The 11521-nt window shown below is 57.2% G+C and overlaps 2 protein-coding genes across 3 annotated transcripts in view; one reads left to right on the top strand and one right to left on the bottom strand.

Annotated features, from left to right (window-relative positions):
* Positions 1–28: 28 nt before the first annotated feature.
* Positions 29–10693, bottom strand: RASAL3 (RAS protein activator like 3). The gene is made up of 18 exons (XM_025864811.2): positions 10594–10693; positions 10127–10464; positions 8226–8356; positions 7998–8076; positions 7831–7892; positions 7379–7449; positions 6651–6777; positions 6465–6563; positions 5492–6034; positions 4987–5131; positions 4574–4718; positions 3466–3702; positions 3168–3369; positions 2936–3054; positions 1719–2109; positions 1268–1425; positions 689–752; positions 29–584 (listed from the first exon to the last, which is right to left on the bottom strand). The coding sequence occupies exons 2-18, from the start codon at positions 10449–10451 to the stop codon at positions 444–446; spliced, it is 3039 nt and encodes a 1012-aa protein (XP_025720596.2). The 5' UTR covers positions 10452–10464; positions 10594–10693; the 3' UTR covers positions 29–443.
* Positions 10291–11521, top strand: part of CYP4F22 (cytochrome P450 family 4 subfamily F member 22) — an 80366-nt gene continuing 79135 nt past the window's right edge. Inside the window, exon 1 of one of the 2 annotated variants that reach the window (XM_025864813.2) lies at positions 10291–10379. The gene's annotated coding sequence lies outside the window, so the exon portion shown is untranslated. The remainder of the gene's footprint in view (positions 10380–11521) is intronic. The other variant, XM_025864814.2, reaches the window with a different exon arrangement.

Raw genomic sequence — 11521 nt, 5'->3', positions numbered from 1 at the left:
GGCTTCAATCAGAAGCAGGTGCTGCCCCTAACAATGACAAATTCCTTTTATTGAACACCTTAAACAATGGGTCTTCTACTGTGTAAAAAACTTTAGATTCATTTTACAGATGAGGAAATTGAGGAACTAAGAGAGTAAAGGTCTAAGGTCACACAGCTGGTGAGACTCTCCTTATATTGTCCCTCCCATGAGAACTCCAATTAGGAGAGAAATTGGGAGACTTGAATGGTGGGAGGGGGATGCTTTCTGATTGGCCACACTTAGGGGCAAAAAAAGGCCATCCATTTTACTGAAATCAAAATTTTACTGGGTAACCTCACAGTGCCAGACCGGTTGGCTTAGGGCTCCACTCCCCACTGTAGGCCACGTAGGGCTGAGGCAGGGGTTGGACAGGCCTTTAAGACGGTATCTGCTCCCAGACTACGTGGGACAGGGTGGGCAGCTCAAGTGGTATCTCCGTTGAGGCAGGGTGAGTTGAGGGGTAGGGGCTGGTTCCGGGATCCCGACGTTCTGGGAAGCTGCAGGGTCTGGACCACATTCCTCAGCTGGGCCTGAGTACTCTCCATCTCAGCCAGGCGGCACTCCTGGAGAGGCAGTGGCAATGGGCTCGGAGCCAGGGGAGGATTGCACCCCAACCCCGGTTCCCTCACCGCCCAGATCTTCCCCAGGGCTACGGCAGGGGTCTCACCAGACTTTTAAGCCTGTGATCCTCACTGCTTGGAGCACCACGCCCCGGATCCGACTGCGGAGTCCTGCGGGGATCAGGGGCAAGAGGGGAGGGTCAGAGGCTGAGAAACTCCCCTCCATCTCCTGGTTGGACAGCCAGGAGTTCGGGGGCGGGGCTTGGCGTGGAGGCGGGGTTTGTCCACGCTAGGGGGCGGGGCCTAGATAAACCTGAAGCCCGGGCGGAATCAGAGCCTTGAATAGCTGGGATGAAAGGGCCAACCAACTCTTGAGGTTGGGGCTTGGACAGTCCTGGGTGAGGTGGTGACAGGGACGGTGTGCCCAGACTGAGAGACGCGGGACCAACCTGTTTGGGAGGGCCTGATTGAGGAGTGGGGCCTGGAAGGTAGGACTCGCCAGCGACCTGGGGTGGGTGGAGCAGACCAAGGGGCGGGGCGAAACAGGGGTGTTGGGGCGGGACTGGAAGGGGCGTGGCCTGCCGGGAGTGATTTGGGTGTGATTGCGAGGCCCGAATGAAAGTGGGGCAGATCTCATTACAGCGGGCTCACCCAGAGGCAGAGCTAATGGAGGAGGCGGGGCTCACCCTTCACGGAGCCTGGAGTCCAGGTCTTGCAGCTGACCCTGAAGCTGCTCTTGCTTCTCAGTCAAGGCCCGGAGGTGGGTGCCCAGAGACTCCACGAGGCCGGACAGAGCCTTCTGTTCCTCGCGCAGGGCGGCCACCTCACACTGCAGCTCTGCCAACTGTGGGGAGGGAGCACCTGTAACCTGACCCGTCGTCCCGCCCCTTCTTCTCCCCGAAAAACCCTGACCTTGTCCGCTGCACTCTGCCACCTCACTGCCCTGCCCCGTTAGGAAACCTCGCTCCCGTTTTACAGAGGAGCAAACTGAGGCTCGGAGAGGTTTGCACTAGGCCCGGGGTCACACAGCGCAGCGAGCTCGGCATTTGAACCCAGACCTGCCTGGCTTTCTGTCTTTCCAGTCCCGTCATTGCCGCCCCCCCCCCACCCGGTGTGCAGACCTGAGCTGGACCTCACCTTGCCCACGGGTCGGTGCGCGCCCGGAGCCTGGTCTTTGTCCCGCGGCTGGTCCAGCTGGCGCTGCCACGGCACCGACGGCTTCCGAGGCAACGATGCTGAGGCCCCAGTCCAGGGCCGGCCTCGGGGAGCGGGCCCCGTGCGGAGCGAGCTTTTGGGTCGTGGCCGGGGCCCTGCAGAGGGGCGGCGACGAGCGGGGCGGCCAGCCGGGACGCTCTGCGTGCGCTGCACGGGCCGGGACTGCCGCGGGGGCCGCTCTTGGTCTGGCGGCGGTCGCGCCCAGCTCCCTGCGCCGTGAACGCTGCGTAGAGACTGGCTCTTGGAGATGAGAGGGGTGTGCTTGGGGAGATCCCGGGGAGCCACGAAGCCTGGCTTGTCCCCTGCAGAGAAGCTGGGGGTGGAATGGGAGAGCTCAGATCAGCCCCTGAGCTGACCTCCAAACCTACCTCTGACCAGAAATGACTCCACCTCTGATCTTTTACTTCTATGTGACTTTGTCACTGATGGAATCACATTTGGATCTCTGACCCTGGACTTCTGATGATACAGTCTTCTCTATGACCCTTGACACGACAATCTGTGTAACCTTTGATTCCAATCTGACCCTGGGCTTGACCTCTGCTCACAGGGATACCCTCTTCCTTCCCTGTCTGACCCCTCCTTCGTCCCTGACCTCTGACCTTAAGCTGATGCTGTCTCTGCCTCCTCACAGACCATGGTCCCTGATCTCCGATCATATGACTTTACCTATAACCCTTGACCCCGTTTGGCCATGGGCCTGACCTCTGCCTACCATATGAACCTGTCCCTGACCCTTGATGGTGCATCTTAATATCTGACCCTGATTTGACTCCATCCACAACCTCTCGCTGAAACCTGACCCTCATCACTGACCACAATGTCACTTTCTCTGACCCCAAAAGTGACCTCTCCCTGACCTCTGAAATGACCTATCCCCACCTTGGACTCCAATCTGATCCAGTACCTGCCTTCTGACCATACTGTGAACCTCTCTCTGACCCCTTGGATGACCCCGTCTCCAGCCTCTTACCCTTATGCAACAGTTTCCGACAGTGAATCCCAAGGCTACTGCTGTTCCTGACCCTTGATGTGATCTTATCTTCACCTCTGGCCCCGGTCTGACCCTGTGCTTGCCTTTGGTCCTGCCCCTGCTCTCACCCATCAGAACTGGGCCAGACCTGAGGCAGCCTGGTTACCTGGAGTGAACTTGGGCTGGGGGTGGTGGGAGCCGCATCGGCACAGTCACAGGTACAGGCCGGCCTTCCTCAATGGCTCGCAGGATGGTGGGCAGCGGTTCCAGGCTGTCACGGGTTGCCTGATGAGGCATGTAGGGAGGATGGTAAACAAGCTGTCTAGGACCATAGGCTCCCTGCCCGATTGCCTCCCTACCCCACACCCTGGGCTCTGGGCTCTGTGCTCTGGCCATACCTGGTCAAGCTCAGCAAAGATGGTACAGAGCTGGGCGTGCAGGACCGCCAGCTGGAGGGCTAAGTCACTGCTGCCCTGGTAGCCACTGGGTGCTGCATCCACATCCACCATGGCCACTTGGTCCAGGAAGTGTTTCATGGCTGGTCCATGATCCTCCAGAAAGCTATTCATGAAGCCCATGTAGGCCTCCTTCTCACCAAACCTGGGCAAAAGTCGGACTGGGTGGGTCAGACCAGGCATCTGCCACCCCACTGCCCTGGCATGCACCCCTCCCATCCCCCAGCCTCCCAGCACCTACGGGGCACTGTTGGCAAGGTTCTGGATGACCTTGGCGATCAGTGTGAGGGTGCGGGCTGGGCCAGGTGCAGGGTGCTCTGGTGCAAGACCAAAGAGGCTGGGTGCCAGGATGGCAGGACACAGGAGCCGTAAGAAGAGAGAGGCACACACCAGTCGGGGGCCCAGTGCCTCAGAGCCACGTGCCTTGCATGCTTCTCTCCAGCCTGAGAACACGGTGCCCAGCTCTGCTGGAAACCAGCTGGGGCAGAAGAGGCAATGGTCAAAGGGGGAGGTTATGGACATAAAGGTCATATTCATGTCAAGGTCCTAAGGTCAGAAGTCAAGAATCACCGGCACTATGGGTTCCAGGATTGGAGACATTGGGGATAATAATGCTTGGGGTCAGGATTTATGGGGTAGTTATTGTGGTGACCTCTGGAGTCAGTAATCTGGGAGGTGGGGATACAGGTTCACATGGGGGTACAGTCCACGAGCTTGGGAGGTAGCTATAAAGGAACATTAGATTGGTGTGCCAGATTATATAAGATGAGGTAGGATGGGCTTGAGTTTACAGAGTCACCTAGGTTCAGAAATTATGGTATTGATGTTCCAAGTGATGTGGGACTGGACATATAAGTTAACCTAGGGTCAAAGTTTAAGGAATTGGAATCCCAGGTTTCTTGTGATCAGTTGCATGGAATTTGGGGTACAGGGTCATTTAAGATCAAGGGTCATGGGATTGGGAGTTTTAGTATCACCTGGAATCAGAGGTCTTTATTGAGGTCCTATGTTAACTGGGGTCAGCTAGCATGGACTTAGGGTATGGGCCCCCCCGTAGTTAGAGGACAAGGAATTGGGTCCCAGGTTCCTTAGGGTCAGTAACCCCAAGTTGACCTGATATGGGGAATGGGTTACCAGACTTAGCAAACAAAACTTCAGGACAAACAGTTAAACTTGAATTTCAGATAAAAATGAATAATTTTTTAGTATAAGTATGTCCCAAATGTTGCATGCATCCCATTTAAGTGGGCATCCTGTTTTTATTTGGCAACCCCGATTGGAGGTCAGGGCTATTAGCACAGTGGCTGAGAAGTAGGGCTAGGCTCAGGTGCTGGGGCCCTGATTCTCACTTGTAGGAGTGGATGATGTTTTGGAAGACTTCCTCACAACTGTTTCGCAGTCTGGTCTGGTGCTGCGGCAGCTCTGGGGCCGGGCACTTACTGGGGTCCACCTCACAGTCCTCACTGGAGGCACAGAGACGCTGGACGACCTGCCCTGCAGTTCAGCACAGCCAGACAAGAGGCCGGGGCGGTGACCACAAGAACCCACCACACTCAGCCTCCAACTCTGTCTCCACCTTCCTCCGGAGACACCGAACATCTCTGGGGGAGCCCCCAGTTGCCTCCAGGATTCCAGCACCCCCAAAGGTACTACCCACTACCAGCATCCAGGTTACCTAGGATCTCCCAGATCTTACCCCCCCCCCGGGTGGGGGGTTTCCTAGCCCGCCTAGATGGCCTCTGACATCCACCCTCTGGCTCACCCAGAGTCTCTTGGAGGTAATCCTGTGCCACCAGCTTCATGTACTCATCAATGGCCTTGGTGGCCAATGTGTTTTCCCGGAATAGCAGCGCCTCACGGCCTCCACTGCGTGCCAGCTCTGCGGTGCCCAGGTCTGTCACCAGTGCCTGGGGACAGTGGGGTTCACGTTGCGCGGGGGAGCGGACTGAGCCAGGGGACTTGGCCAATCACTCACACCTGGGACACGCCCGGACCCTCCTAGCTGCTAGGGTCTTCACTACTAGGGCTCACAAGGTCGGATCCTCCAGCCCTCACAGCAGAAATTTAAATCTTTCAGCTTAGAGGCTCAGTTCAGGCCCCGCCCCTCGCAGCTGAAGCTCAGGCCCCGCCCCTCATGGTGCCCCGCCCCTCATCTGTGCCGCCGCGGTCCTGAGCCACAGGTGCCTCCCCCCCACCCCCACTGCTCCCCGGAGCCCGCGATCGGGCAGCCTCTGGTCACTCGGGTCCGCCAAGTCGCAGCGCCGCACCTGCGCCCGGCCGGTGGCCTGCAGCACTCGCACCATGGCAGCCGCCAGCTCCTCCTTGGCCTGGGCAGACAGCGCGGACTCCAGCGCCCCGCAGAGGCGCGCGTAGTGGAAGGTGAGGAACTCCGCCAGCTCCTTGTAGCGCTCGGACGGCAGCACGCGCAGGCGCCGCGCCCGGATCCGCGCCCGCAGCGCCGCGCCTGCTGGCGCCCCGAGCAGCGGGAACCAGCGCTCCAGGCCCGCGGCGAGCGCGCGGGGGACGCCCAGCTCTTCCAGTGCCAGTGCCACGCGGCCCAGCGCCGCTCCCCCCGGGCCAGCTCCGCGCAGCCGCAACGACAGGCGACGCGCCAGCGGCAGCGCCTCGAAGTGGAAGCGCTCGGCCCAGAAGAGCGGGCCCGGGCCAGCCCGCGGCGCTGTGCGCGCCAGGAGAGCGCCGTCCAGCCACAGCTCGGCGCGCACGCCTGCGGACCCCGTCGCCGCTCGGGGCAGTCCCTTTGCCTCGTGCACCCACACGCTCAACCACGTCTCTTCCCGCTCCAAGTTGTCCTGCGGACCGGAGTGGGTTGGGGGAGGCGTCGGTGCTCGACGTGGGGCACCGTGCCCCCAGGGAGATCGCTGGGCCCTTGGGGGAAGACAGGGGCCACGGCGGTCTCAAGGTGGTTCTGCGAAAGCCCTCTAGCTTTTCTGGGCTCCAGGGTACGGAGGAGTAGCCGCGGGATGGGCACTTGGCCTTTGCCTGGTAGGCGGGGCTTTGGGTGCAAATAGGTCCCAGATTGAACGTCTGGGACCGGGTTGTTTTACCAGGGGCTGGTAATAGACGGAAACTGAGGAGGGTCTCGGAGTGGTTGCAAAGGTGTTAGCGGGCAGGTGTGTCTAAGAGGCAGGGTTAGGGCGCGGGCGGGGGTTTGGGTTGGGGAAAGGGCGGGGCCCGGGTTGTGGGCGGGGCCTACACGTCCAACTTATCCGCTGTACTGACCTGGCTGGGCTGGAAGTGGCGGCGAAGGTCCTCGATCCAGCGGTCTCTCTCAGCGGCGGAGCGACAAGAGAAGCAGCGGCTCCCGCCCGTCCACGTTACCTATTGGAGATGGGCATCCAAGGGTGCGGTTGAGGCCAAGGGTAGAACCAAAGGGCCGGGGTGAGGTAGAGAGTTCTCTGCATTTACCTGGAAGCAGTGGGGCTCCTCCAGGAGGCTGGAGTGCAATGGCCAGACCCTCACATCCCGCTCAGCACCCAGGTCCAGCTCGGAAAGCGTGGCCAGCGATTCCCGAGATCCCAGAGCACTGGGGGGTCTGGGGAGGGGGCGGTTGAACAAGTGGTCATTCTTCCCTCCTCCGCACCAACCCACCCCCTAGAGCCTGAAGGGTGGAGGGAGGCCAGGATGAACTTGAACCTAAATTGGACTTGAACCCATCGCTTTCAGGATAAAAACTCAACTCCTTATGGTGACCTGTGTTACCTTATATAGTACAGTCCTTGTCACCTTTTGACCACATTTCCCTCCACTTAGTCCCTTTCTCTGAACTCCAGTCATCCTGGCCTTGTTTTTGTCACTTCATCTGGCATCTGGCCTTTGTACTCCCTGTTTCCTAGCCTGGAATGCTTTTCCTGTCCCTCTTGGCCTGGTGAACTACCCATCCATCGTTCAGATCTCAGCTCAGTGGTCCCTTCGCTGACATTCCCAGCCCAGGGCGTTGACTTAGTTCCTGATTTAGAGTTAGTGTGTTAGACTCTGCCCCCACCCTTCAGCCGAGGGGTGGCTCCAGCATTGCTCTGGGGCAGGACAGAGAGGGGGCCACAGGAGGTATTTGGTGAAGGTGGGAATGATAGGCAGGTGGGGGTGGAGGGGCCAATGTTGAATTCCAGCCCCTTCTGCCCCTCAGAGACTCTTACCCATCCCGGCAGGCACTGGCTCCGAGCTCCGACCTGGCCTTTTTCTTCTCTTTCAGCCGCTTGAGCAATCCCTGTGGGAAGGATGATATCCGTGGGACAGAACCCTGTTCTCCCTCCTCAACTTCTTTTGCCCCAGGGTGACCTGGGTTGTCTGCTGGTTTGGGGGGACCACAACCTCAGGCTGTTTTAGCAGTAATAATAAAGGCAACCAACATTTTGGGGGTTTTTTTCCTTTTTTTTTTTCTTTTCTAAAGCACCAATCCTATGCTTTCTCTATTGACTTCTCATAAACAGCCCCCCGGGGGGGGGTTCTCTCATTAGCTCCATTTGACTGAGAGGGACACTGAGGCCAAAAAAGTGACCTGCCCAAGATCACCCAGTAAGAGTCCCCTTTCATCTCTGAGGGTCTGGGAGTCTTTGCTCTCCCCTCCACCTCCCACTGGATGGCTCACCCGAACGTTGTGGACCTGGTTGGGGCCAGCAGCCTCTGGCTCAGTCTTTCCGGGGATCCGATCTGTAGGTGATCAGGGGTGGAAGGTTGGGGGATGGGATCATCTTGAATCTGCCCCACCTTGACATGCTACCAAATGCCCCAGCCCTCCGCACCTCTGAAACTTACCTGGATCCCTGAGGCTCCCCATGGCTACCTGGAGGCTGCCCTCAGAGCTAGCGCTCCCCACCCGGGGCCGGCGAGGACCCTGTTGTCCATAAGAGTGGGTAGTCATAAAGGGGAGGCAGGCAGGCAGACGGAAGGAGAGGCAGACACTTTCCATTATCCTCCCCCCCCACTCTTCTGTCTCCTTCCCACCCTCTTTTTCCCTCCCCTCGCCCCTGTGCCCCTTCTCACCTCCTCCTCACCCCCAAGCAGCACCAGCTTCCCATCGAGCAGGGTGAAGGCCCCAATGTTCCAGATAGGTACGTCAGGTGTGGGGGCCTCAGGGATCTGTGGGGCAGGGGTCTCTGGCTCTGGCTCAGGCTCTGTGCAGAGGAGTAGGTGCTGGGGACGTGGGAGTCCTTTCCTCTCCCTCAGAGGACCCTCTCCATTCAGAGAGGCTCATCGGGCGTTCCTTCCCAGGTGTCTCCTCTCGCCTCAACCCCAGCCCACCCAGCAGCCAAGTCAGGCTGTTGTTGGACAAGTTTCCACCCCTCTTGTCCTTGTCCCCACAGGCCATGGGTAGTGGACACATGTGCCCTGTACTGTGTTTACTACTCCACCTTCTCTCATTTAATCCTTCAAAAGCCATTCAAGGGCTTTTATCACCCCCATTTTGCCAAGGAGGAAACTGAAAACCAGAGAGGTTGAGGGACTTGCCCAGGGTCATACAGCTTGTGAGTGGTTGAGCCAGGTTTCAGACACAAGCATTCTTCTCTTAACCAAGACAGTAGGTAAGTAGGTCCAAGAGGTTAAACAAGGCAGCATCCTTGGTTCCTTACATAAATAACTAATCTAAGGTGGAAAGCATTCAAAATTTGAGAAGGGAATAGAAAAAAGATCAGGGTAGGGAGAGGCGGTGGTGCAGTGGGACAGGGAAAGCCTCCAGAGATGGTAAGTTTGCACTGGGTCTTGAACAGCAGGTTGGATTTTGATGGAGATGGAGGGGACAAGGGCAGGAACAGCTTGGGCAAAGGCTCAGAGATGGCAAGGCCCAGGGAAAGCAAGAAGGGCCCAGAGGGCTCAGAGGCTAGAGGGAGAAGATCTAGGATGAGACAGGTACAGAATCTTGGGTGCCAGTTAGAGAACTGGAGGTTTTATCCTGGGAGGTAATGGGGAACCATGGGAGGTGTTTGAGCAGGGGAGGAGCAGTCCTACTTCTTGGAGAACTCTCTCTCTGGATCTTATGGAGTGGGCAATACCTGACACCCTGAAGGGAGTTAAAGAGATGCCTCTGCAAAATGGGAATATGAACAGTGAGAAATGAGGTTCTTGGAATAGATAGGCTGAATCAACCCTCCCAGATCCCCTGTCTGTCCTATTGTTTTCCCATCAGGGGAGTAAATACTCCACTTGTTAATAGATCACTTAAAACATGCTGGGCCCTGGGCTAGTGCTGCATTCCTGAACTACAGTCTTCATGGCATCTCTTACTCTCCTAGATCCCTCTGTGGAACAGCCCATCGGTTGTTTTTGGTTTACTTGTTTACTGTCTGTCATACCCACTACACTGTGAGCTACACGGGGCAGGCAATTCCATCTGTTTTATTTACTGCTTTGTCCTTAGTGCTTAAATCAAGGCCTGGCATGTCGTAAATGCTCAACAGACCTCTGTTTGAATGAATGAATGAATGAATGAATGAATATGAGCGAATGAAATAATATATGCTTCAAGGTAGGGATTACGATCCCCATTTAACTGATGGAGAAGCTGAGGTTCAAAGAAGTGAAGAAGCTGAAGATATGGAGGCCAGAGGGCTGAGGTGGATATCCAGGCAGGAGAGAATGAGCCTGGGCTATTGGATATGAGGAGAGACCCACTGGGGCCAAGAGCCATTTGGCATCCAAACAGTACCACCCACAGTCTCTTCCCTCTCCCTTCCCCAGGGTGGACCCCCAGCCCACAGGCCCCTGGCCACTCCCCCTACCCCCCAGTCCCTGTGTGAGGGGGAAGAGGGAAGAGGGCAGCTGGGCCCCAGCCACTTCCTGTTGGGCTTTTGCACTCCCCACAACTTCCTGTGTCTGTAGGCTGATGCTCCGGAGGCAGACAAAACCCAAGCATCCGGCCTCCCAGCCCGGGTAGGGGAACCATGTACCTGGGGCCTCCGGCTCTGGTCCTGGCTCCAGCGGCGGGCTCTTATGCCTTCCCCAGAGGGTCTTGGATAGCCGCAGGCGACTTGTGCGTGACTCCTTGGGGGGCGCAGAGAGGACACGACGGAACAGCGAGCGAGAGGCCGGCTGGCTGCTGACCCCGGGCTCCTGGTGGCTTAGCGCCCTCCCCCAGCCAGCAAGTCGGCCCCAGCGGGACCCTCCAGCTACTTTCTCCCCATCGCCCCCTGTGTGCCAACGGTAGGAGGTTAGCAGGGATGAAGCTGCTGCAGGCTGGGTTTGGGAGGCCTTGCACGGTGATGGTGGGTCCATGGCGGGGGTTCTCCTGAGGGACAAGAAGGTGACAGTTCTACCCAGTGTGTTCCCACATGCTGTCCTCATCTTGGCCCCCTCCCCACTCACAGCTCCACCCCCAGGAACCCCCTCAGTGGCCACCATGCACTCCTTCCCTTACCTTGATTTCCCGACCAGCCCCAAAATCAGCAGCCGTCTTCACACTGCCTGGCTTCCTCCTGCTGAACGCAACTCCACGTGACCCTGTCTGTCCCACCCCACCCCACAGCCAGGCTGGGAGGGCACAGTGGGGGCAGGATGCGGGAGGCAGAGGAGGTGACAGAGCAGGACCCAGAATCTCTCATTGACCGGGAGGCAGCAATGCTGCTCTCTGAGCCTCAGATGCCGTCTCTGCAGAATGTGTACAGACTGACCAAGTGCTGGTGAGAATACAGGGCACCTGGAGCTCTCCTCCAGGGCTGGTCAGAGTGTAGAGCAATTCACCTAAGTTGGAAAACTGACATGATCTCCTAACGTTGCCCATCCACCTCACCTCTGGCCCAGCGATTACGGTGCTAGGTATACACCCAATACACATGCCCACTATCGCTCTTTGTAATAGCCCCAAACTGAAGGCAACCCAAGTGTCCATGTACTGTGGAATGGATCAGTTGTGATCTCTTCCACAGTGGAATACCATGTAGCAACAAAATGAGTAAACCACTGGATGACTGAACTTGTATGAATCACAAACAGCGAAGAGTCAATACCACGTGGTCCCTTTTATATAAAGTGGCAAAGGAGGCAAAACTGTGTGGAACAAATCAGGATGTTAGGTTCCTTTGGAAGAAGGAGGTAGGGGAGCATGAGGGAAGTTTCTCGGAATTGATCTCTTTTTTTTTTTTTTTCCCTAATGGTGGTGAAAGTCACATAACAAATTTAACATGTCCCGTTTCTTGAACTGGGTGGGTGCTGATTACAAGGGTGTGTTCTGTTGTGAAAATTTATTGAGCGATACAGTTCAGTGCACTTTCCTGTGTCTTCCTCTATCTCTGTTGTACCCCAGTAAGTGTTTACTTATAAAAAGAGGTGGGCAAATGCTGTTCTAA

This window comes from Callorhinus ursinus, unplaced genomic scaffold, assembly GCF_003265705.2.
Source record: "Callorhinus ursinus isolate GAN/ISIS: 27379988/994484 unplaced genomic scaffold, GSC_fseal_2.0 scaffold131, whole genome shotgun sequence".
Taxonomy (NCBI): domain Eukaryota; kingdom Metazoa; phylum Chordata; class Mammalia; order Carnivora; family Otariidae; genus Callorhinus; species Callorhinus ursinus.
Note: the sequence above shows the minus strand (reverse complement) of the source record. Positions and strands in the feature narration are given on the sequence as shown.